The 26656-nt window shown below is 44.3% G+C and overlaps 1 protein-coding gene and 1 pseudogene across 1 annotated transcript in view; both read right to left on the reverse strand.

The window, feature by feature from the left end:
- Positions 1-23381, reverse strand: part of LAMB1 (laminin subunit beta 1) — an 84407-nt gene extending 61026 nt beyond the window's left edge. Inside the window, exons 1-8 of the mRNA XM_023183048.2 lie at positions 23318-23381; positions 23056-23178; positions 21764-21939; positions 18549-18684; positions 15071-15144; positions 6845-7033; positions 6691-6754; positions 1272-1474 (exon numbers count right to left, since the gene is read on the reverse strand). Coding sequence (XP_023038816.1) covers positions 1272-1474; positions 6691-6754; positions 6845-7033; positions 15071-15144; positions 18549-18684; positions 21764-21939; positions 23056-23092 — 879 coding nt within the window. The 5' untranslated portion in view covers positions 23093-23178; positions 23318-23381. The remainder of the gene's footprint in view (positions 1-1271; positions 1475-6690; positions 6755-6844; positions 7034-15070; positions 15145-18548; positions 18685-21763; positions 21940-23055; positions 23179-23317) is intronic.
- LOC111520418 lies at positions 19979-20170 on the reverse strand (annotated as a pseudogene).
- Positions 23382-26656: the final 3275 nt, after the last annotated feature.

Genomic DNA, 26656 nt, shown 5'->3' on the forward strand with positions numbered 1-26656 from the left:
GGTGCAGGTGATCTCATAAGTCCCATCTGGCTTTAAAATCCTCTAGGTCTATAAGAATTCTTCGAGATACCAGTAGAATACTTTAAACACATCTATCCATTGGGCAAATCACCCGAATCCCAAATTTCAAAATGTACGTAAGTTGCAAACGTGGCATAAAAGTGGGAAGAGAATGGAATTAAGAGGAAAAGAGAGAAATAAACCAACTCCATTTGATCCCTAAAATGATATCCCATGGGTGTGGGTTAAAATTTTCCAGCTGTAGGCAGGGGACATTGGCTCACGTCTGTAATCCCAGCACTCTGGGAGGCCGAGGCGGGTGGATCACCTGAGGTCGGGAGTTTGAGACCAGCCTGACCAACATGGAGAAGCCCTGTCTCTACTAAAAATACAAAATTAGCCAGGCATGGTGGCGCATGCCTGTAATCCCAGCTACTTGGGAAGCTGAGGCAGGAGAATTGCTTGAACCCAGGAGGCGGAGGTTGCGGGTGAGATTGCACCATTGCACTCCAGCCTAGGCAACAAGAGCAAAACGCCATCTCAAAAAAAAAAAAAAAAAAGAAAGAAAAACAAATTTCCAGTTTTGGCCCAGCGCGGTGGCTGACGCCTATAATCCCAGAACTTTGGGAGGCTGAGGTGTGCAGATCACTTGAGGTCAGGAGTTGAAGATCAGCCTAGCCAACATGGTGAAACCCCATCTCTACTAAAAACACAAAAATTAGCCAAGCGTGGTAGTGTGGGCCTGTAATTCCAGGTTCTTGGGAGGCTGAGGCACGAGAATTGCTTGAACCCAGGAGGTGGAAGTTGCAGTGAGCCAAAATTGCACCACTGCACTCCAGTCTGAGCGACAGAACAAGACTGTCTCAAAAAAAAAAAAAAAAAAAAAATCTGTTTCTTTGGGTTGAGATCGATTTATGCCTTCTAGCATAATTGTGGTTTTTAATCTTCCCTAATGTAAAGGCAGACTCAATTGTTATTTAGACAACTTTTTAATCCTTGTTGACTAAAATATCTACTTTAGCAATAGCCTGAAGCAACAAATTCCAAAAATTCATCGCCTATGAAATGAGTAGTCTGTACATTCTCCGTGTCCAAGAAACTCTTCAAAGAGAAAATCAACAATCAACTACCTGTATGGTAAAAAGGGCTAAATGTAACTCTGTAAAAGTAAATCCCCGGGAAAATGTAAAAGGCTTAAGGTAAGACTAGCTTGACTTTGCATTTTAGAACCAGCCATATAAAGGAGAAAGGTGCACAGAGGGCTTACTTACCATTCCTTCCACTTCTTCATTGAATCCATCCACAGGGGCACATTCGCTGGCATGACCATAGCAGAAGCAATTTCCTCGAACCACCATATCATAAACTGCATAATAATACTTTTCTCTGATTTCCATTCTGGAATCCAGAAGGTTATCTCCCAAAGTATGCAGTTTCACAAACTTGATTCTCAAGTTGGTAATTTTTAATAAATCTAAGGTCATCAAGAAGATGAAAAGTCTGATCAGACAAGCAAGAAGTTTTGTGTTTTTTTTTTTTTTTGCATCATTTCTTTTTAGAGAAAGGCTAAAATACATGAAAATAGCTTAAATTCCCCATCTTACATTATCTAGATGACTCCAATAATGAAGCCTAACATAACATGACTGGAAAGAGGAAAGCTTGCTGCCCTCTCATCTATTTCATAAGAATGTCGGCCGGGAATGGTGGCTCACACCTGTAATCACAGCACTCTGGGAAGCCAAGGTGGGTGGATCACTTGAGGTCAGGAGTTCGAGACCAGCCTGGCCAACGTGGCAAAACCCCATCTCTACAAAAATACAAAAATTAGGCCGGGCATGGTGGCTCACACCTGTAATCCCAGTATTTTGGGAGGCCAAGGTGGGCGGATCACCTGAGGTCAGAAGTTCAAAACCAACCTTGACCAACATGGTGAAACCCCATCTCTACTAAAAATAAAAAAATTAGCTGGGCATCATGGCATCTGCCTGAAATTCCAGCTACTAGGGAGACTGAGGCTTGAACCTGGGAGGCGGAGGTTGCAGTGAGCCGAGATCGTGCCATTGCACTCCAGCCCGGGCAACAAGAGCAAAACTCTGTCTCCAAAAAAAGAAAAGAAAAAAAAAATTAACCAGGTATGGTGGCTAATTGTAATCTGTAATCCCAGTTACTCTGGAGGTTGAGGCAGGAGAATTGCCTGAACAACAACAAAAAAGAGTATCTATTTTGTGATGGGTCTGTTTGTAGAACAACTGTTCAGGAAGAAGTGTGAAAGTGGATAAACTGTAAGAATGCAGCTGCATGACTGCTGGAACCTGCGGGCAGACAATAATTTGAAGTAGCACAATGCCCTCTGCTTCCCACAGCAATTAGTGTCAGTTTCAACATCAGAAAATTCCATTCAAGTGGGAAAAGATTTATCAAAGCACTCCAATTCTCCTTGTTATTATAAGATAGTTAGAAATATTTTTGTTTCTATTTTTGGAAGGGAAACTACTATTTGAAATTTCCCACCACTTAAATGACATTCAAGTTACCAAAATAGTGTTACTGCTATAGAATAACTATAACCCAAGGAGAGAATATTTCAAGTTTTTAAGCAACATTTTTGTCCACAACTTTTTTGTCCCGGTTTTACAAAGCATTTCCGCATTTTTCAATATTATATAGTGACATAAGCATAAGGAAGCTTAGTATTAGGATGTGGGGCAAATTATTTTTTCTCAAATACAAGTTACTTGTAAATCAATTTTATCTTTCCCTCTTCTTCCTAGGTCTGCAGACTTACGCTTATTATAAACGCTGGGCTACCAACTACATTCTATAGTAACTAGACAAACCAAGAGCCGTTCAACCTTCTCCACAAGGTTTTCATGAGTTACTAAGTTCTTCATGCTGAACTGGATCCCCAGAGGTTGATTCATCTGTCTGCACTCTCAAGCTCTGTAGCCTGAAATGGCTCTTTACTGTCAGTTATGTCTATGCATTCTTATAATTTACAACATAAGACAACATGGTAGTGGCCCAGTGCATCAGATACTTTCAAAGCCCAAATACAATTTCAAATGCTTTAAATATATACATAGCTTACAATAAAGCTACAGAAATGGCTGCGGGTAGAAAGGGAAAGTCCATATGTTAAACTTAGGTTCTTTGTAAACTCAAAAACTAAACAGAGAAACCGTGGTACTCCCCAACTGAATGGCAGTTATGAACGCCAACACTTCCTCCTGCACAAATCCTCCTGCACAAAATGAGCACAAGCGCCTATTGACAAGAGGCCAAACAACAAACTTGAAGAGCAGCTGGAGTATTTAGAAACCCTTGAACTGACCTTTGTGGAAACCCTCAGTAGAGCAAATACGCTCCCCAACTCTCTCCTGCCATATTTAACAAGCGAGCCTCATCTTGACTGCTATTCTAAGAGGCAAATCACTTCTGAAGTGAGTCTCAGAGGTCTCAACAATACACAACTAAAGAGATATTGCTCCTTTGATTACAAATTAAATCAAAAGCATGATCAGCTAACATGCATGCTTCCATAACATAGAAAAAGATTCTCCGATGCCATTTAACAACAAAAGACAAAAGAATCAAAATAATAAAGACAACACATTCCCCAAGTCCCACAAATTTCACCTTACAGCGGGCAGATGGTTGAGTCCTTTTAGGGACTTAGGGGGTATCTGTCCCAGAGCCCATGTGGACATTTTTCACAACCGCATTTTGAGACATGGAGGAAAGCCCTCATGGCTCACTCAGAAATTGGTGCAGAGCTGGACACATCTATTAAATATTTGTTTTACAACAGAATGAATGAGTAAATTACAGACCAGAGACAGCCTGGGTCACATGTAAAATTAGTTTCAACAGGGAAGCAGCATTTTTCTGGCACTATTCCCTGGACTTCTTCCACTCTATTCTTCCATGCTTCAAGTTTGGAAGTTCCTTGGGGCCTTGGTTAAAAATAGGGCCTTGTGCAGCTGGGAGAGATCAGCAAGAATCAGCCCCGCCTCTACTCAACTGGTTGCACCTCAGTAGCAGGAGAGGCAGTCTCACCTTTCATTCCAACATTTGAGACTAGTCCTGTGCGAAACCCAAACCACAGCCGATGGCGACAGCAACATCAACAGCAATAACTGTAGCAACAGCTTTGATTTACTGAACACATTTATGATTTATGAACACATTTAAATCCAGGAGTTTGTGACTCCAAAGCCCATTCTTTTTTTTTTTTTTTTTTTTTTGAGACAGAGTCTCACTCTGTCACCCAGGCAGGAGTGCAATGGCGTGATCTCGGCTCACTGCAAGCTCCGCCTCCCGGGTTCAAGTGACAGGTGCGCACCACAACGCCCAGCTAACTTATCTGTTTTTAGTAGAGACGGGGTTTCACCATGTTGGTCAGGCTGGTCTCAAACTCCTGACCTCATGATCCGCCTGCCTAGACCTCCCAAAGTGCTGGGATTACAGGCGTGAACCACCGCACCCGGTGAGCCCATTCTTTTAATTACCATACATGCCTCCCAAGAAGATTAAAATGTAATTGTGTAATAAGAGCAGTTGTTGAATGTGGTAAAGAGCTCTAAACTGAGCACTGTAACATATGGATTCAAGATCTGACTGCCATTTAATAGCCATGTCACCTTATGTAATAATATCCAACTCTATAAGCTTCAGCTTATTCTTCTATGAAATGGAAACGCAACCCTCATTTTATTGAGTATACTGAATATGGCACAGACTTCTGATTTATCTTCAGTATTCTTTCTTCCCTTCTTCCTTTGACAGTAACAGCCCTCGCCAAGAGTGTTAGTAGAGCACATGACCACCTAGAGATGTTTCCCAGTTTCTCCTGCAATACAGTCATGTGACTAATTCTGGCCAATGAGATGTGAGCAGAAGTGACATGTGCAACTTCCACGTCTCATTTTTTTGTTTTTTGAGACAGAGTCTTGCTCTGTCACCCAGGCTGGAGTGCAGTGGCACGACATTGGCTCACTGCAACCTCCGCCTCCTGGGTTCAAGCAATTCTCCCGCCTCAGCTTCCTGAGTAGCTGGCATTACAGGCATGCGCCACCACACCCAGCTAATTTTTGTATTTTTAGTAAAGAGAGTTTCACCATGTTGGCCAGGCTAGTCTCGAATTCCTGACCTCAAGTGATCCGCCCACCTTGGCCTCCCAAAGTGGTGGGATTACAGGAGTGAGCCTCTGCACCTGGCCTACATCTCCTCTTTAAATGGAATTTGCTTGCCTCATCTTCCCTCTTCTCCTGAGTTGAGATGAGGACATGGTGGTGGTGGTCTAACTCTAACCATGTGAATAAACCTGGAAACATGGGTGGTCTTATAACTAGGGTTGCCAGATTTAACAATAAATAGTTAAATATAAACAACACTCAGTTAAACTTGAATTGCAGATAAACAATCATTTTTTAGGATAAAGTGTGTCTCAAATATCACATGGGACATAGTTATACCAACCACAAATATTGCACAGGACACACTTGTACTAAACACAAATATTACATGGGGTATATGGGATATAGTTGTTATGCTTAAAAAAAGAATGATTTATCTGCAAAATGTAACTGGGCATCATCCTGTATTTTATCCAGGAAGTTTAATTATGGCAATTGAGCTACATTTCTTCTCTAGAAAACTCTTTGATGGGTTTCATAAGAGAGAAAGAAACTTTCACCTTATTTGAACAACTAGATTTTTGGGGACACGTTGATACAAAAGCCCAATATATACCCTAATTAATGTACTGAGCAATAAAATAAGGTATGATCAATATAATTACTTGATAACTTCTAAATCTTATATCGGATGTATTGTATTTACATCTTATATCAGATGTAAATGTATTCTCTATCAGTGGAGAGTAATTACTGCTAATTTCAAGACCTTCTGGTCAGATAATGCAGAGAAAGAAGGAAAATGAAGAGGGTAGATTTAACACCGAATATTTAGATTGTGAGTAAGACTTATTCCATGGTTGCTGTTTACCATCAAAACTTTTATTTGGGCCAGGCGCGTTGGCTCACGCCTGTAATTCTAGCACTTTGGGAGGCCAAGGTGGGTGGATCACCTGAGGTCAGGAGTTCGAGACCAGCCTGGCCAACATGGTGAAACCCCATCTCTATTTAAAATACAAAAAAACTAGCTGGGCGTGGTGGTGGGCACCTGTAATCCCAGCTACTCGGGAGGCTGAGGCGCAGAATTGCTTGAACCTGGGAGATGGAGGTTGCAGTGAGCTGAGATCACACCATTGCACTCCAGTGTGGCAATAGCAGTGAAACTCCGTCTCAAAAAACAAAACAAAACAAACAAAAACTTTTATTTGAGCCAGGCGCAGTGGCTCATGCCTGTAATCCCAGCACTTTGGGAGGCCGAGGTGGGCGGATCACCTGAGGTTGGGAGTTCAAGACCAGCCTGACCAACATGGAGAAACCCCATCTCTATTAAAAATATAAAGTTAGCTGGGCATGATGGCTCATGCCTGTAATCCCAGCTACTTGGGAGGCTGAGATAGGAGAATCACTTGAACTCAGGAGGGGGAGGTTGTGATGAGCCAAGATCATGCCATTACACTCTAGCCTGGGCAACAAGAGCAAAACTCCATCTCAAACAAAACAAAACAAAACAACAAACAAACAAAAACAAACTTTTATTTGAAAATGAACTTACTCTGTATCCTTGGGCTATAAGGATCTTCTATTTTGAAAGCAGGATCTAAAGCACGAAATATCACCTAAAAAATGGAAACAAGAGTAACTGGTATTTTTGCAATAATCAAAAAGTAGATTTGCAAGTAGAATGTAAAACACAGAAGCAAACAAACCTCTCCTTCAGTTGAGGGTTCAATGTCAGAATATCGGGAATCACAAATTATGTCATCAACTTTTTTCATGGGGCCAGTTGAAATGCCTGGAAACGAGGCCTCACAGTCATAGGCGAAGTATCTGTACACGCCCCAGGTTTTCCCAAAGTCGGACGATCGTTCTATCAGCATAGCAGCTGGACGGAATGTCTAAAGGCAGGAGCAAAAATCTCATTTGATGTTTTTTATTGGTAGTCTGTATTTTTTTAAATCTCAGGTAAAAATGTCACTCAACTGTATGCCACAAACTTGAACTGCATGTGGTTTGTATTTCAGACTGTGACTGGATTTCAAATAATTTAAGCTGTTCCACGGAGCCTCTTCTCACAAGGAAAGTGTATAGCCTCTAAAATGTGCACTCTCCCCCACCCTACTGGGTAAGTAAACTGTTTCTCTTTAGAAGCTTATTATAAACAGGCACTTTCATGTATTTAGTCACCATGTACACTGTAATATGAGTGGCAAGTTTGAGTGCTTGTTCCTTCATTCGTTCATTTAATCATTCAATAAATGTATGACTATCTCCTTAGCAGCCAGTGGACTATATGCTGTCTATATGCTATACACAGTTCAATGAGGTACAGATATGGGTGTCAATAAATTGCAGTATGCTATGTAAAACACCACAGTAGGGTCGCATGCAGTGTGCTTTGGAAAAGGAAGAGGAAGAAATTAATAACTCAAGAAGCTGGAAAATCCAGCAGTTCCACATTATTAGGTATATACCCGGAAGAATTGAAAACAGGAACTCAAACAGAGACTTGTATATGAATGTTCACCACAGCAGTATTTTTCACAACAGCCAGAAGGCAGAAACAACCCATGTACCCATCAACTGATGAAGATAAACAAAATGTGATATATACATACTGTGAAATATTACTCAGCCACCAAAAGGAACGAAATGCCAATACATGCTACATGGATGAACCTTGAAGGCATTATGCTAAGCGAAATAAGCCACACAAAAGGACAAATATTATATGATTCCATTTGTATGAAATACCTAGAATTGGTTAAGTAGACAGAGACACAAAGTTGATTAGCAGTTACCAGGGGCTGGGCAGAGGGGCAATAGCCACAGAATTTCTGTTTGGGGTGATGAAAAAGTTCTGGAAATAGACAGTCTTAGTGGTTGCTCAACATTGTGAATATACATGACACCACTGAATTATACATTTAAAAATGGCTAAAATGGTAGACTTTCTGTTATGGATATTTTACTGCCAAGAAAAAAAAAAAAAAAAAACTAGGAATACTTCACAGAGAAGAAGGCATAAAATTGAATCTTTTTTTGAGACAGAGTCCTGCTGTCGCCCATGCTGGAATGCAGTGGCATGATCTCAGTTCAATGCAAGCTCCGCCTCCTGGGTTCAAACAGTTCTCCTGTCTCAGCCTCCCAAGTAGCTGGGATTACAGGCACGTGCCACCACGCCCAGCTAATTTTTGTATTTTTAGTAGAGATGGGGTTTCACTATGTTGGCCAGCCTGGTTTAGAACTCCTAACCTCAGGTGATCCACCCACCTTGGCCTCCCAAAGTGAGGGGATTACAAGTGTGAGCCACAGCACCTGGGCCAAATTGGATCTTAGAAGGGCAACAAGGTATTTTCCAGGCAGTGGGTGGAAGTGGCTACACGTGGCAGAAGAGGTTGGTCGGGCCTGGATAAGAAAGAGTTGCCATGCTAAGGGACTTATCTTTTTGCAATGAAAAGGGAACACTAAAAAATTTAAGTGGATGAATGAAATGATCATACTGCGCTTTAGAAAAATAACTCTTGTGGTAGAGTTACTGGACATGGACAACACAAAGCACAGGAAAACCAAGTGAAAGAAAAAGATGAAGGTTTTAACCTGAGAAGTTACAATGAGGATAGAAAGGGATGGGACTGACCACTCTGAAAATTTAGTGACAGAAGACTATATTGAATTACACTTGGTGATCAACGAGACTGCAGTGGAAAAGGCAGAGTGAGGAAAGAAATGCAGGCACCTGCACTTGGGTAGCTAGGTAGATGTGTTGCCAGTGACAACAATGGGGAAGAGGTGTGAAAGCATTTGGTTGTAGGCGAACTAGTCACATGTGCGATATCCATGTGGAGATACCCATCAGACACTTGGAAAAAGTGGTCTGGCACTCAGCTGCAAGAAGGGAGCTTGAAACATTAATTTGGGAGTCACTGCACACACATAATATTTGAAACCTCCAAGTATATGATGTCTCAAAAAAAAAAAAAAGAAAAGAAAAAGGAATGGGCAAGGTAAAAAGAGTCTAAGTCTGTGCTCCAGAAAAACGTATCAACCAGGGGCTAGAAAAGGAAAACAGAGTGGTGCCAGTACCACTCATTAACATTATTTACTTCAGCTCTCTATAATTTGGGCTTATTTGTGTTTCCGCAAAAGTCGTATGTTGAAGATGTAACTCCAGGACGCTGTATGTGGAGATGTGCTCTTTAAAGAGGTAATGAAGGTTAAATGAGGTCATGAGGGTGGGCTCTTATCATTTATGACTGGTGTCCTTGTAAGAAGAGATGAGGACACACACATGCACAGAGGGAAGACCGTGTGAAGACACAGGGAGAAGACAACCATCCCGAACCTAGGAGAGAGGCCTCAGCAGAAACCAACCCTGCCAACACCTTACCCTGAGATTCCTAGCCTATGGAATTGTGAGGATATACATTTCTGTTGTTTGAGTCACCCAGTCCTGTGACACTGTGTTATGGCATCCATAGGAAACCAATGTACCCTCACAACACATTTGTCTGACAAATGAGAAAACTGAGGCTCGGAGACATTGATTTGCTAGTTACAGGCAGAGCTTAGATTCAAATCCATGCCTATCTTTCTCCCTCACTGGCTAAAGGCATAGAAGACTGGAAAATGAGTGTCAGAGAGGAAAGAGAAAAAGGCAGTCTTCTGAAACCAAGGCAGGAGGGAGATTTAGGAGGGTGTGGTGAACAGAGAAAACTGGAAGTAAAAGATGAAGCAGAAAGAGCACTGAAAACAGGCAATCAGGCAAAAGCTTTGACACTGACCAACACAGTGATGCATTTTGGGAATTGGAAGTCACATTACAAGGGAAGAAGATCAAAGGAAAGTTCAGTTGACCTAGAAAACAGAAGCTAAATAAAGACACTTACTTCTGAATTAAAACCAATGCTTGACAGAAATTGGGGGGAGAGTTAATGCTGAAAACTAGAAACATGCTTAGGCTTTCTTTAGCCCTCCTTAATAATCCTGCTGGGCTTTTTCTCTGATAAAAGATGTCAAGGATAAGAAAATGGACAATTACATTTTGACAGACTCTTTGACTTATTCACTCACTAGCTGCTCAGGTTTTTTTTTCACCTACTCAGGAATATAAGAAAATGATACCATATTCAACTCAAGACAGTATTAGCCTAAGACTTTTAAAATAAGAGAGAAAAATTCCTAAGGACTAACTGAACCATATGTGCCACGTACCACTGGGAGGTACGTGAGAGCCCGGCTGGGAGGCTTGGGGAGAGGCAGAGAGGGGAAGGTCTGAAAAAGTGTGAAAGCCATTTCTGGCTGTGCTTCCTTCTCCCTCTCTTTTGGAAACTTTTAAGTCCCAAAGGACCATTGACGAGTCATCCAATTTCCCGTGGAGTTAAGAAGTTGCTGGAAACCAGAACAACACATTTTACCTAAAGAATAGAATCCTTTCCATGCTCTCTGCTTAGTCATCAACCTTCTCAGGCCTGCCGTTGCTGCACAGTTGCCTCCGAATTTATAATAAACAAAAGACCTATGAGTTTTTTGTGTCTTTTTGAGATACAGTCTCGCTCTGTTGCCCAGGCTGGAGTGCACTAGCACAATCATAGTTCACTGCAGCCTTGACCTCCTGGGCTCAAGCGATCCTCCAACCTCAGCTTCCTGAGTAGCTGGGACTACAGGCGTGTGCCACCATGTCTGGCTAATTTTTAAATTTTTTGCAGAGACAGGGTCTTGCTATGCTGCCTAGGCTGGTCTTGAACTCCTGAAGCTCAAGCAATCCTCCCACCTCAGCCCCTCAAGTGTTGGGATTACAGGGATGAGCCACCATGCCCAGCCAAGAGTTATGAGTTTTGAAACATCTAGCAATATAGAAAAACATACTGTATACATGCTAAGTGAGCTTTTGCTAGTCTAAATCTACTTAGCAATTAGCCATCTCTATGGCAAACTTGGGGAAAAAAAATCAACAACCTCAGTTTTCTTCCTGATTTCACTACTGTTAGTAGCTTCACCATCTTCCTAGTTATTTCACTTGACTTTCTAAGTAATTTTTTTTTAAGTGAAAGCAAGTTTATTAAGAAAGTAAAGGAAGAAAAGAATGGCTACTCCATAGGCAGAGCAGCCCTAAGTAATTTTTGATTCAGCCCTTTCCTTCCACTGTTCTGCTTCTAATATTTCTCCACTTCACGGTTCAGCTTTTGATTTTAAAGGATCCAAATGACTGCCCTTAGAAAACAGGGGCTCCTCATCTTGGCAATGATCCTCAAAGGCAGTAACAGCAGAGAGTATCAGAGTATGGCAGTGAGTGGACACATGGGATTTGAAAAAGCTTTCTAAGATACAGGACTCTTGGGGTGCAGGAAGAGGCTCCCTCCTACTTGAGAATCACAGCCAGTTTTTGCATTAGCACCAACCCTCCATTAATGTTTCATCAATGCTGACATCAATAGAGCCTCCCAACGTGTCCTTTATTCTTGCCATCCCACTCCTTGCTTTGTATTTCCTCTTGGGCTACCTTCCTGAAACACAGGTCTCCTTTTCTTGTCAATGGTTCCCTTTTTTTTTTTTTTTTTTTTTGGTATTCATTTTTTTTTTTTTTTAATTAAAGATCCAGAAATCTGGATCTTTAAGGCTGGCATAAGCAAAAATAAAGCACAAAATAGCATGATAGCTGCAGTTACTAACTGCAAGAATATAGGAAAAAAGAGTCATACTAAATGTTAATGTTTTTGCAACAGAATTATCCCAATCACCTCAGAGTAGAAAATTTTGGCAAGAAATGATCATTCATTATTAAAAATACGAAAAGAGGCTGGGTGCAGTGGCTCAAGCCTGTAATCCCAGCATTTTGGGAGGCAGAGGCAGGTGGATCACCTGAGGTCAGGAGTTCGAGACCAGCCTGAGTAACATGGTGAAGCCCTGTCTCTACTAAAAATAAAAAATTAGCCGGGTGTGGTGGCGCATGCCCATAATCCCAGCTACCCGGGAGGCTGAGGCAGAAGAATCGCTTGAACCTGGGAGGCAGAGGTTGCAGTGAGCTGAGATCGCACCATTGCACTCCATCCTGGGCAACAGAGTGAGACTCCATCTCAAAAAAAAAAAAAAAAAAAAATTTCTAAGACTGATCAGTTGTAACAGCTCCCTTTTTCTTATAAAGTTCACACTCCCTAGCAAGGAGTCAATGCCCTTTGCGTCTAATCTGCTTTTCTACTTTTACTTTACGTTCCTTCTCTCACTACCCCAAACTCGAGGCAAATCTACATAGCACTTGCTGAGCAAACCCTGACCCACTGTCCCACCACCAGTGCCTTGCTCTCAGACTGTTTCCCTCTGGCCATGAATGGCCTTTCTTCTATCTCCTCCCACTGACATCCTGCTCTCCCTTCCTGGTCCAGGTCAAGTGCAGTCCCAGTCCTAGGTTTCTTCTTTATTCTAGGCTAAAATTAATCTCACCCTCCTCCGGGCTAACATACATTGTCTGAACTTCTGCTTCTGTCATGTACTGTAAGTCATTTGCAAGTATATCTTTCTCCCCTGGAAGACTGGAAGCTCCTGGAGGGCAGTCACTATGCTATCTTCACAATTTCCCATAAGACTTTAAGTAGGGTAGTTTCTTACAAACAGAAGATGGTTGAATTCATTTATCCACTTATTCTTTCATTCAGTAAACATTTTAGAGCAATTACTATATGCCAAGCATCTGCATTTATAAAGACTTTCAGGTTCCCACTATATGCCAGGCCAGCAAGATTATCCGAATTCCTAGAACAGAAGGGAACAGGCCAGGCACGGTGGCCATGCCTGTAATCCCAGTACTTTGGGAGGCCAAGATGGGCAGATCACCTGAGGTCAGAGTTCGAGACCAGTCTGGCCAACATGGTGAAACCTGTCTCTACCAAAAATAGAAAAATTAGCCAGGTGTGGTGGCATGTGCCTATAGTCCCAGCTACTCAGGAGCCTGAGGCAGGAGAATTGCTGAAACCCAGGAGGTGGAGGGTGCAGTGAGCCAAGATTGCACCACTGCACTCCAGCCTGGGCAACAGAGCGAGACTCAGTATTTAAAATACAAAAAACAAAAAACAGAGGGGAACAGGAGACCATCGCCATTCTGTCCTATGTCCTATGATGTAGGTATTATTCCTCTTCCCATTTACCAATGAAGAAGTCACAGCTCTGGCCAAACATGCCAAGAAGGAGCAGACAGGGATTCATACCCCATGTACCCAACCCCATAGATGTTGCTTTTCTCACTGGAGCTAGGACCCGAAGGATGAGTTGTTTTCTCATAAACCAGTGTGATAACTTGTACCTATTCTTTTTCTTGAGACAGGGTCTCACCCTGTTGCCCAGGCTGGAGTGCAGTGGCATGATCTTGGCTCACTGCAACATTTGCCTGCAGGGTTCAAACGATTCTCCTGCCTCAGGCTCCCAAGTAGCTGAGACTACAGGCATGTGCCACCACGCCTGGCTAATTTTTGTATTTTTAATAGAGCTGGGGTTTCACCATATTGGCCAGGCTGGTCTTGAACTCCTGACCTCAAGTGATCTGCCTGCCTTGGCCTCCCAAAGTGCTGGGATTACAGGTGTGAGCCACCGCACCTGGCCCCAGCTTATAGCCATTCTGCGTGTCTCAGTTCAATCACTGCCCCCGTTTTACCTTTTGCACCTACATGAGTAAGTTCATCTTTCTCCCACTGTATTCACCTGAATGAGTATTCAACTACAAAACATGTGCCCAAAGGACTTTTGGATCTAGATGAACTCAGAACTATCTCTGTATATGAACAGATGCCCTCTGCAAAGGAAAAGATAGGATCATAAACATTAATAAAGATGATTTTGAGTATTCCTAGGTGTCACATAACTTAAAGGTAACATCCTTGTACGCCGATGAGCACCAATTTAATCACCAGATCGACTATGTGGTCAATGAAGGGACAAGCGGTTGGTGACAAGTAGTAGTTGATGATTTATTTAGTGAAACCTTCCCCACCACTCTCAATACCAGGTGTCACAGTCACAGTGCCCACCTTCCTGCTCCAGCAGGAACAGCAGGCTGCTGGGGAGTGGGCACGGGGATGAAGGCTCAGGCCAGGGAACTGCACAGCCCAACGTCCCTCCTAGTTGCATTCTGACTCCCACGCCCACCCTAGCTCCTTGGCCTCCCACTTTGGTGGCAGAGACAGTGAGATTTTCATGGCTGCCTGCCCACATGGTAAATCTATCCTTGGCACCTTTTCCTTTCCTGAGAGGGTGTAGATAAGGTTCCCAACTCCAAATGAAAACTATTCAAAAGTGATTTTTAATCTGAGAAGCAATAAGTAAATTATGGGTTTTCTGTGCGCCAATGTGTACTTTAAGCCATGTGAAGTCTGTCATTTCCAGGCAGCTGCTTAAGAAGAAACAAAGGGACTTTGTACAGAGACATTCCCTAGTTCTGGAGTCATTTTACATGTCTCAAAGAGAAATGATGAGAAAATCCACATTTAAGAAGGCATTACACATTTCTTAAGGAACTGTAAAACTGTTCCCACAAATTTTGCAAAACTTTGAAAACCAAAGAGAACACACTTCCTTTCCAGTTACCAAAGTCAGTATTAAAGCATAAACACAAGGGACCAGGGATTTACTCTCCAGATGTTTTACTGCGGTTTGGAAGAGGGTCAACACTGCCTTACTCTATGGGGAAATAAAAAGATACCTAATTAAAAGTTTACAGTTGAATTACCTTAGAATAGAGGCTCTTTCTACTTATTGTCATGAAAATAGAGTATTTGTTAAATGTAGTTATTCATGCTCATGTTTTAAAAACTGCTCAATTACCCCAATTTATGGCAACAATAATATTTAAGTTCCCATTTAGGTCAACTCACATCTGACATCCATTGTGAAAGGGGACATTACACAGCACTCTCGTGTCATTTGTGAGAAAGTTATGGATTTCTTACCTTGAAAGTCATTATGAGATGAGTAAAATGGAATTCTGCTTCCAAATCCAGTTGGATAGTTACATTTTCCACACCTACAGGAGATTAAAAAAAAAAAAAAAAAAAAAAGGCAAAACAACAAATGAAACTGTAAACAGAAACATCTGTGAATAGTTGAGACTATGTTTTTAAAATTATTTTTATGGTCCCCATAGAAAGTATCCTTGCATTCTACCTTAAGCTGAAGCTGAAACTAAATAATAATCCTGTGGGCTTGCTTAGGTGGTAAAGCAAAGTCGAATGATTCTTCAGTTTTCCACAAATCATTCTGGAGTTCAACAGATTGAATCTGCTCACTGGAACAAGACATCTGGCAGAGTGCCTCTAGCTGCTGTCAAGAAAGACATCCTTTGCCTAGCCAGAAGTGAAACATCTTCCCAACCCTTTAATCCAAGCTGCTCTCAAAGGAAAAACGGGAGGGCACTTCCTGTGCACAGTAGGGGGTCAGCTTGCAGTCTGATGCACAAGGACACAACCCTCCTCCAGTAGAAACACAAATATTCCTTTTTCTCTATGCAGCAGCAAAGAAAATAAATAAGAGTCTACCACATATGTTAGTTATACTACAACCTAGAAAAACCTATCCCTGAAGGGGAAACCTTTGGATGCATTTCCACAATGAAAACCAATGCCAGAGGAAAAAAGAGCCGGTCAAATAAACTGGCTCAGAACAAATACTAACATCTTCTCTTTCAGGGGAAAGCCTGAACAAACAAATAAGCCTTTGCACCCTTGCCCCGAGGCTCAATCAGTCTCACTTAAACACGTTAAAAAGGCCACTGGAATTCCAGAGATGGAAAGCACCTCCTCCCCAGTCCCTAGAGCTCTCAAGCCTGCCTGTTCAGCAAGGGAGACTTTCCATGCTTCTTGTGTTTGAGAGAGCTTTTGGGGTCCATCTTCCAGAGCAAAAGAAGTCTTAAATGCGGGAAGACAGGAATGTGTCAGAATGAATCATGTCACAGGCTGGTGTATTTTCAGGAAATCAGGAGGACCTTTTGAAACAAACTCTCTTGCTGGAAAATTGCCAAGTCAATGGGGGGGGGCGGGGCGTGGAAAGTGGTCACTAGAACGGATATGAGTTAGCTGGAATGTTAAAAGAAAAACATTATAATCATACTAACTAATCTTATCTAACTTATTAAAAAGAAGCACATTACAAAACTACAATGGGTATTTATTTTTGAGTGAAATGTTAGGCAACTATATGTCTGCCCTCTTCCAGGCTTTTAAAAACCTACAATATTTGTTCAAAATTAAGAGATAACAAAATAATGTAAAGTGCGAAGCAAGACTAGTGCCATTTCTGTAACCTAAAAACATATGCTGCAATGTGTGCGCCAAAAGCACATTCCATTTAGATTTATAACCTGATAAAGCACTACAGGCTTTTTTTATATGGGAAGAAAAATCCAGAAAAAAGAAACAAGGTCATTCTTCTATAGTATATTGGATTTCTGTCAGACCTAGGAATAGATCATCATGATGGGTAAAAATAGTTGTACATTTCAAGCTCGTTTCTGTGCCTGGACACTGATAATTTAACCCTGCCATGTATAAGCACAACTTTGCAAAACACACAGAAAATAGATAAAATCACGTTCATAAAGTCTTCAATTGTAATCAGACAACACAGAGATGATAGGGTATAGTAACAATCAGTTTGACTTTCTAAAGACTAAGTTCCATCAGTCTAATCTCATCTAATTTCTTGTGACAGAGTGACAGAGAACTCAAGCCCCTCTACTGGAAAATCTCTTCTTTCTGGCATCTGGTCTCTTTTGTCCCACAGATTCGAAGTTGTAGAAGTTGATTAACTCGACATAACCAAGACAAATCTTCCTCTAGAACTACAGCACATGATAAACTGTTTCACTGTCTGTTGACTAAAATGGGGACAGTCTCGATCCTAATGTTGAGACATCTTCTTCAAACGGTCTTTCACTGGAAGAATGTGGGAGATCAGGATATGCTCCTAGTCTTTGTCATAAGCTTGCTGCTGTTTCAGAAGTCTTCAGGATGCATTGCAGATTTACAGAAACTTCTCTTTCACACTGAAGTATCAACCAAAATATGCTCCCATAAAAATGAACATAGCTCTAAATGATACATGCTTTCTGATGACCCAGTGAAGTTTGTAACCAGTGAATTGCCAAGGCCAACCAATGAACAAACCAACTCTCCCTAGAAACCAATAGTCTAGAAAATATTGCAATTTAACAGTCAATGATAAGCGGCCGTGGTGGTTCACATCTGTAATCCCAGCACTTTGGGAGGCCAAGGCAGGTGGATCATGCGGTCAGAAGATCGAGACCATCCTGGCTAACACGGTGAAACCCCGTCTCTGCTAAAAATACAAAAAAATTGGCTGGGCGTGGTAACATGTGCCTGTAATCCCAGCTACTTAGGAGGCTGAGGCGGGAGAATCACTTGAACCCGGGAGGTGGAGGTTGTAGTAAGCTGAGATTGCAGCATTGCATTCCAGCCTGGGTGACAGACAGAGTGAGACTCTGCCTCAAAAATAAACAAACAAACAGTCAATGACAAAGAAATCTATTAAGGGTGTTTGTCTTTACAAAATGATAGATGGCTGCAATGGCATCCAAAGGCTCCCCAGGTGTAGGGCATAAAATAAAGAAATCTAGTAGTCTCCAGGCTTTTTAACGACCAGGGTTAGGTTCACTTCTTTGAGGATACTTTCACATTTTTTTAAAAAGAAGATCTAATGGTACATTGTTGATTAACAAACACAATAACTCTACCTTTATTCCCCAAATTTCAGCATCCGAGTTTGAAATAAATGTGAAACTCATCTGGGCTTCATGTCACAGCAACAGTAAAATCATATTTGATGAATGTATTAAACCAAACCCCAAATAGCAAAGACAGGAAAAAGGGTGTAATTCATGCAATCACTGGAGGAACCATTTGACTTGGGGTCATATCCAAGTTGACAGAGTCTTTGAAAAATTACATCTTGCTGCTTATTCACAGTGCTATTATTACTATCAAGAAATTTTCTGTAGATGAAGGAAGGCGGCGAGGGGAGGAGTGGGGGCTGTGATTCTACCCCTTCCTTTGGGATTGATCAAAGTGAAAGATGTTATGTTTTGTGGAAGAATAAGGGCCTGAGACAGTACCCATACCCTCCCCAGACAGGCCCCGGCACACAAGCACTCTCTCCAAAAGCCCCTCGGAATGAGGACTATGAAATGCTCCTTTGGTCTAGCATGAAAGACTGCTTTCTTATAGGAAATACATGCTTCGGGAAGGAGGATAAGATTTTACCAAGAGAAGTTAGTGCTCCAGGCAGTCAATCTGTCAGAGGCCATACTTACAGGACAGAGAAGCAAATCATAATTGCAAACACCCAGGAACCTGTAAGCTCCACCCAAGTTGTCAATCACACTCAATGGAACTTGTCCCCACACCAACCACATACCATTTTCAGATTGCCACCAAATCTTAAGGCGGTTTGGCGCAAATGTAGTGACCACATTTTCAATGAGATGGCTGTCAGGATTCAGGGTCTCATGATAAGGATCTTGGGAATTGCATATGAAGCATTTTTTGTCCTCCTGAAAACAAAGTTGAGTTCATCAGTCTAGAAAGCAACCTCATTAAAAACATTTTTAATTTAAAAAACCCCATCAAGCCCACAATACAAAAAATCAACCTATTAGCTTCAAGAAAAATGAATGTGTGAAAATTGCTTAGGTGATTTGTATCACATCTTTCACTTTTAACTTGCTGAGTCTAAAATACTCTTGAAAATAATTTCCTCCTTCCTTGCAAATTCAAGGTCTAAAGTAAAAGAGGGCATTGTTTCCTCAAGCTATTAATCTAACCAAAATCAAATTTCTAGGCTTAAACCTTAATCTCAATAAACAGAGGAGCTTACTCTACAGTAAAATGCAGAGGAGATATTAGAGAATTTTTGCTGACAGAAAGCAAACTAAAAATGAAAGAAAAAAATACAATTCGCTTGGCCTGATTTTCTAAAACCTAAATGAAGCAGAAACCAAGTATTAGGCAGAAGTATTTAGAGAAGCTTTGGGAACCACAGAACCAGACTTCCTCATTTCCACCCTGTCCGGGCAGTGAATCAATGGTGGGGGCATGCAGGCTAACCTGCAAATTGCTCAGAGTATCTGGGGAAGGGAGGGCCAGACTGTTGGGAGGACCAGACCATGTTGGGACCACTATAATCTGGGGCCAGTTCAAAGAACCCCAACATGGTCATGAAGTAGGATGAAGATAGACTGTAAGTTTTAGGATAGCGTTGAATTTCTCTCTTTTTCCTAAAATGGGAGCCAGAGACACCCGGGCAGTTGGGTTAGGAGAGTTATCTATTTTCTGTGCATTCCGTCAAGGCAAATCATAAACAACAGAGCTTAATAGCTCCCTTTCTACATGGAGCTTTGCTCTGTACCTACATTTTCTGAAATGCAGATTATTCTTAAGTCTGAAAATGAGACTAAGACTGAAATATACAAGAGACCCACATGTATGTTACAAACAGCATTTGATTAAGCGTAATATTCTTATAAGGACACAATTAACTGACTGAACTTTTACATTGTATTTCACGTTGTATTTATTTAGTTATTACTTTCTTGTCAAAAGGATTTGGAGACTGGCAAGGTGTACTGTCTAAAAAACAGAGACCAAAAGCCAGGGATGCATTGGGAGCCTGGATAAAACAAGCTTCCTCTCTCAATCTTGATGCCCACTAGATGTTTGAGAAAAGCACGTGTCCAGTCCCTTTCTTTAGGCCCTGTTATCTGTGAAAAGCACTTCACAAATGCATGGCTAATCATATATACCAGAGAGCCTGGCTCCAGTTGCTTTTTTTTTTTTTTTTTAAGGGAAACTACCAAGACTGCATCCTCTTCCTCTTCCTCTCCCAAAGGAAGAGAAGAACCAAGAAGCAACACCAAGAGCCAGCTTCACACTCAGGAGAGACCGCTGCGCCTCTTTCTTGTGGTCTCTGATGCTCTCCACACATTCAGAGAAACTTCTCCAGTAACGAACTATAGAAATCATCTCTGAGAGGATAGTCTTTCCAGTTGCTTTTAATACAAACAGTCTGATTCTCATTTTGGCCAAAGTTGATTTCAGAATCTGGTGATTCATTTACAGGATGTCCGGGCCTCTCAAGAAAATGTTAGAATACTGTAGGTAAAATGTAAATGCTAATATTAGAAAAGTAACATCAACTGCCCTCAATAACTTGTAGTCAAGGAAACTAGTACTGGAGAACAATCACCAGAACTCCAAAAAAAAAAAAAAAAAGTTTAAAAAAGTGTAATTACAGCCTCCCTTCTAATCAGGAGGAAGCAGTCTAGACATCTCTGTATAAACCTGGAAGCAAATGAACGGAATCTACTTTACCACATTCCTTTGGTCTAATTTATCAGGTCTCTAGAATGGGCTTTTTGCTGTGTAAAAGTGACTCCATTTTAAGGGATCTGCTGTGCAAACCACACACAATATTCTGTCCTCCTTCTGAAGGGCAACTGTACAGGTGGGTGGGCTGACCACATTCTGGGCAATTAGCTTGGAACTTGCCCTGAATGTGAGACTGATACTTTCCGCTTTTGTTAGAGGCCAGAAATATCAGCCTTTTTTTATTTAAAAATTTTTTTGAGACAGGGTCTCCCTTTGTTGATCAAGCTGGAATGCAGTGGCCTGATTATCACTTACTGCAGCCTGGACCTAATGGGCTCAAGTAATCCTCCCACCTCAGCCTCCCAGATAGCTGGAACCACAGGTGTGGACCACCACGCCCAGCTAAGTTTTTAAAATTTTTTTTGTAGAGACAGAGTCTATGTTGTCTAGGCTGGTCTTGAACTCTTGGGCTCCAGTGATCCTCCCACCTCAGCCTCCCTAAGTGCTGGGATTACAGGTGTGAGTCATTTTGCACCCGGCCAGCTTCCTTTTTAAAAATGAAGGAAAAGTGTTCTGATTCTGGATATTTTATACTTTGTGTCTTCTTTTAAAATTACTTTTGAGTTTGTATAAATATGACCCCTGAAATCTAAAATTTGGGCCCTCTTTTAGAAACAGGTAACACCCTGAAATTTCACTGTGGTCTTTCTTTATCAGGGTACCATGGCAATCAGGGCATTTCGTGAAAGCAAGCATCTGATCCTGATATCTAGTTGGGGAACAGCACCAAGTGAGGAGAGGAAAACGGGTTCATTCAGTGATTGGAATCACCTTGCAAGACGCCTGTCAGTGCAGGAATCCTCTTTACTCAAGTGAAAATGCGGTTGGGGGCGGGGGAGGAACCCAAGATCACTGGATTTTAAAAAGAGGATAAATCACCTTTAATGCACACTTCCAAAACTAAAGATTAAAACACACACACACACACACAATCAGGCCTTTGGAGGCGGTGGGTTGGGGCAGCCAGGACTCTCGGCAGGCCTGCCTTTCCATACTGACCGCGCCAGCAGGAAATGTGTGGCGGATGCAACTGTGCAAACTGAGATGGGGCGAAAGGGTGAGCTACCAGTCTAATCCCGGGACTCCCTGGCTGGCTGCGCTTCCTATCTGGATTGCTGGAAGGATGCGGAGTCCCCAGGGCCTGCCCCTTAGGTCTGGACGGGAGGAGGCGCTAGAAGAGCCTCGAACCCCGCTCTCAGCCCTCACCTGCAAGTGGCTGACGATACAGTAGGGCTCGGGCTTGTGCAGCCCACACGTCGAGGTCACCGAAAGCCTCTGTGCTCGGCCGATGAGAAGGTCGCCCGTGGCGGGGTAGCAACTGCCTTCGGCGCAGCCGTAGCTGAACTCGGGTTCTTGAGCGCGCACTCGGGCTCCGCACAGGGCTGCGGGAAGGACAGGCGACAGGGTTGGGGGCACACAAGCAGGGAGTAGAGTCCGAACAAAACCAAAAAGCGGGGGCGGGGGAGTGGGTGCGGAGAGAGGGCAGTCCATTCGGAAGAAAGCAAAATGCACAGAAAGGACAATGGAGAGATGAGCGCAGAAGAGGCTGGGAAGGCAGGGACTCGGAAAGGAGGAGGACACGGAAAGAAACCCACACACGTCATCAGGTCTGTCCAGCAGCGAGAGCCTCCCTCCTGGGAAACCCACCGACACTCGCGCCCACCCTGATCAGCCCCGGGGAGCAGCTCTCCCAACAAAGGGTGGATGTATAGACCCTCCCCCTAGACGTGCCTGGAGCCCGGCGCAGGAAGGCTGACCCCCCAAGCGCCACACACCCACGCATGTGAACCCGCGTGCACGCGGCAGCCCACGCATCCTCGGTGTGAGTGTGCGCGTGGAAATCTGTGAGCACGGGGCGCGAGAGTGCGTGTGCGTGCACGCGCGAGGGTCACCGGCGCTTCGCTGGGGGCTAGGCGCCGGGTCTCGCGGTGGATGCCGCTTTCCGGAGGTGGGGGAGCCCATGGACAGTCCCTGGGGCTCTGGAGTGGTTTCAAGGCTTCGCCATTCCAGGGAAGCGCCAGGTCCAGCTGTTTCTGGTGCCATCCGGAGACAAACAGTGATGGTTAATTAAAGCCACATGGCCCCCATCTGTTCCCAGAATGAAGCCTCCGCTCAGCTCAGGCACTTTCCTGGGAAATGGATTTTTGGAGAGCCCTCCTCAGTCACTACCGACAACCCCAGGGAACCTGCCCTCCGCGGTGGGGAAACCCAGGGTGAAGCGGCCGAGGGTGCAAAACCCTGAGCGGGGGCCGCGGAAGCCCGCAGGGGCCGGGGCTTGGGCGCAGAGCCCGGGGGATGCGGCGTCCGAGGCACTCAGCGTGCGCCGTCTCCAGCCACCACCTAAGCAAGGGCGGTGGCGTTTAATCCTAGGGGCGTCATTTCCATCCAGTCCCTCTCCCAAGCCCCCAGTCTCCCTCGAAGGTGAGCGAACAGCTTTTGGGTTTTCCTTCCCCATGCCCAAGTCCATCCGCCTCCCCGCACCGTTTCCACGGAATTACCTAAGAAACTGAAAGCTAACACCTGGAGAAGACCCATGCTGGCTCCCTGCAGCCACGGGGACACGGTAGAGGAGTGGAGAAGACGCCCGCCGAGCTGCCTGCCCTTTCTTCCCGTCTTCCTTTCTATAGAGGTGAAAAGGAGGGGGAAAAAGGCAAATGTTCAAAGAAAGTAGAGGCGCCCTTCCATTTCCTGTCGCTCCCACGGAAGCGGGGGGTGGGCTGGAAAGGGGGAAAAATCGCGCAGCCACTTTGTTCTCCTCACCCGGCGACGCGAGCGCTCGCCACGCTCCTGGCAGCCCCCGAGCCCAAAGAAGGGAATTAGAAAGTTTAGCCTTGGGAGGAACAGAGGGAGGCGCCTCTGCTCATGCGCACACGGAGAGCCAGGGCTGAAGGGGCGGGCGGCCGCAACTCTGCGAGGACCGGGTGAGGTCCCGGTCCCACCCCCGGGGCGCCTCTTTTGTTTGAAAGCCGTGTCTGCGATCGCTGCGGGGCTAGGGCGCTTCCCAGTCCCAGCGCGGGTCCGCCCCGGGGTGCGCGTCCCAGAACGGCGCGCTGCGGGGCCGTCCAGCGAGGGGAGCGGATGCGTGGGGGCGTCTCCGAGGTGGGTGTTCAAGTCGCCCAACCAGGGGGCCGGCGGGACCTACCGCGGACTCGCGCATTGACGTTGGCAAGAAGTGAATCACCAAAAGTGCCCACGGCTAAAACTGTCCTGCTCGGGGAAGGCGGGTTAACCCTTTAGAAACAGGGTCGACCAGTCGTGTTTGTTCTTTAGAAAGTGACACTTCCTTTCCGCCCCTAGTATCCAAGAGCTTGGGATGGGTGCGACTTCTACAGTGTCTTCCTAGGAAGGAGGGGAAGCGCTGTGCGCCCTGCAGTTCTTTGCGCACACATTTATTCAGGACCTCTCTGTAGTCCCTGTTACCCAGGTGGTCACGGCATTGAATTGAACGGCTAGTTCTGTTTTTAAAAAATCTACTTCCAACATGGTGAAACCCCGTCCTGCTAAAACTACAAAAATTAGCTGGGCGTGGTGGCGGGTGCCTGTAATCCCAGCTACTCGGGAGGCTGAAGCAGGAAAATCGCTTGAACCTGAGAGAAGGAGGTTGCAGTGAGCCGAGATCGCGCCATTGCACTCCAGCCTGGGCGACAAGAGCAAAACTACTTCTCAAAAAATAAAAATAAAAATAAATAAAATAAAATCTTCCTGCCTGTATCCAGATGATGGTTTTAACTCAGGTAATTCCTCAAATGACACTATTATTGTTACTGACTCCCTTTCCCATCTCGCCGTGGAAGAGTTGACACAGCCAGGAAGTGGAAATCTTTCATGAGAGGCACTTCCCCACAACGCATCTCGACGATCCTCCACGGTGTGCAGATGGTGAGGTCGGGAGAGGGCCTCTAAAGAAGGGTCTCTAACAACACAGTGTAACCTGCCTGGTGAAATTAGGGGTACATAGAAGCTCACCATCTTCTAGGGGTTGGAAAGGGAAAAGAGATTGGTGACGGGACACCACCACCCATTCTGCTACCCGTAGCAATGGACACAGTCAAAACTTGGAGTCCTGCTCTGGGCAAATGTGGCTGGAATTCAGGGAGTATAGTTAGTTGTTAGTCCAGTCAGGAGACTTGGCATGTTTTCTAGTCATCTCAGGGAGAAGAGTTTAAGCGGCTAGCTGGTCAGTTTTTAACTTAACTGCCACGAAATAAGGCCTAGAGAAGTTTAATCATTAGACCATGGAGTCAGCTGCTTTACGAGTTTGTAAGCCTACACGAGTCTGAGGCAGGCAGGAGCCTGAGGGTCTAGGTGAGTGAGGCATTAATTATTCACCAAATCAGCACTTGCCCTGCTACAGCCTGGGGAGGTTTTGCCTCTGCTGTCACTTAGGATCCTCTGCACCGGCTGGGTAGCCTGAGAACACCGAGAAAGCCCTTGCTGTTGGGAGGCTGTAGAATTGCAATGGAGGGTATTCAGGGCTTAATTAAAAGAAAAATATTAAAAGGCAAATGTCTTTTCTTCCTGTTGAGCTTTTAATACCTTGGGCCAGAGTTTCGTATTTTCATGTGCACATACTGCAAGCATCTTTCACCTCCTTTTCTTTCTTGAGCCTAGCCTCTGCTCTCACAGCAGCCGAGCCCTCCTTGCTACCTGTCCCTGGTCAGCGTCCTCTCCCATTGCAAAAGGTCATTTACCTTCAGCACTGTTCAGAAGCCTGCTTGCTCTCCCGATCACCTCACTTGCAGTAGTAAATTGAACACTACTGAGAGGATTCGGTTTTTAAAAATTTGCCTGCATACATGCAGGGGGAGGAGTGTGTGTAACACTCAGCTTCCGACCACTTCATCTGTGAATTTGTCTACCTCCCTTTCCACCTTTATCTTTTGCGCTTCTCTCCCAGAAGTATGCCCTCCTCTCATCTACGAAGTTCAGTGCTCTCATATACTTGCTCAGTCTCCTCCTGTTTTAGGTAAAAACAACACAAACCCTGCATTGCATGGAATCAAAGCTTGAGCTCTGGAGATTTGCTCATGGAATCAAAGACTGAGCTAAGGAGAAAAGGGTTTCAAGAGGGAGATCTGAAGCATAAGCCACAGAGATCAAATAAGATCACAGTGGGAAAATGTCCATTGCATTCAGCAGTTAGCAAGTCAAGGGCGGCAGGCACGGTGGCTCGTGCCTGTAAGGGGTGTGAGGCGGGTGGATCACGAGGTCAGGAGTTCAAGACCAGTCTGTGCAACATAGTGAAACCTGTCTCTACTAAAAATACAAAAATTAGCCAGGCGTGGTGGCAGGGGCCTGTAGTCCCAGCTACTCAGGAGCTGAGGCAGGAGAATCGCTTGAAACTGGGAGGCGGAGATTGCAGTGAGCCAAGATTGCACCATTGCACTCCAGCAGTGGAGGTGGAAGCCACACTGCCATGGAATGGAGGAGGAACTTGGGGAAAGCAGAGAATAAGAGCAAACTGTACTTTCAAGAACCTGAGTTAGGAAGCCAAAGGAAGGATTGAGCAAATCTCAGGGTTTGCTCAATCAAAGCTTGAGCTTTGATTCCATGCTCCTGCTCTAGGCAAATATGGCTGGAACGAGGGATAAATACTCTACACTCCCTCTCCTTCCTTAGGCTTCATAGCTCAGGTTCTTGAAATTATAGTTTGCTCTTATTCTCTGCTTTCCCCAAGTTCCTCCTCCATTCCATGGCAGTGTGGCTTCCATCCCCACCACTGTTCTTGGTAAGTGCCCTGACTTTCTTTTCTTTTTTTGAGACGGAGTCTCGCTCTGTCGCCCAGGCTGGAGTGCAGTGGTGCGATCTTGGCTCACTGCAAGCTCCGCCTCCCAGGTTCACGCCATTCTCCTGCCTCAGCCTCCCCAGTAGCTGGGACTACAGGTGCCTGCCACCTCGCCCGGCTAGTTTTTTGTATTTTTTAGTAGAGACGGGGTTTCACCATGTTAGCCAGGATCGTCTCGATCTCTTGACCTCATGATCCGCCCGCCTCGGCCTCCCAAAGTGCTGGAATTACAGGCTTGAGCCACCGCGCCTGGCCGCCCTTGACTTTCTAATTGCTGAATGCAATGGACATTTTCCCACTGTGATCTTATTTGA

This window comes from Piliocolobus tephrosceles, chromosome 8, assembly GCF_002776525.5.
Source record: "Piliocolobus tephrosceles isolate RC106 chromosome 8, ASM277652v3, whole genome shotgun sequence".
In the NCBI taxonomy this organism is placed as follows: Eukaryota; Metazoa; Chordata; class Mammalia; order Primates; family Cercopithecidae; genus Piliocolobus; species Piliocolobus tephrosceles.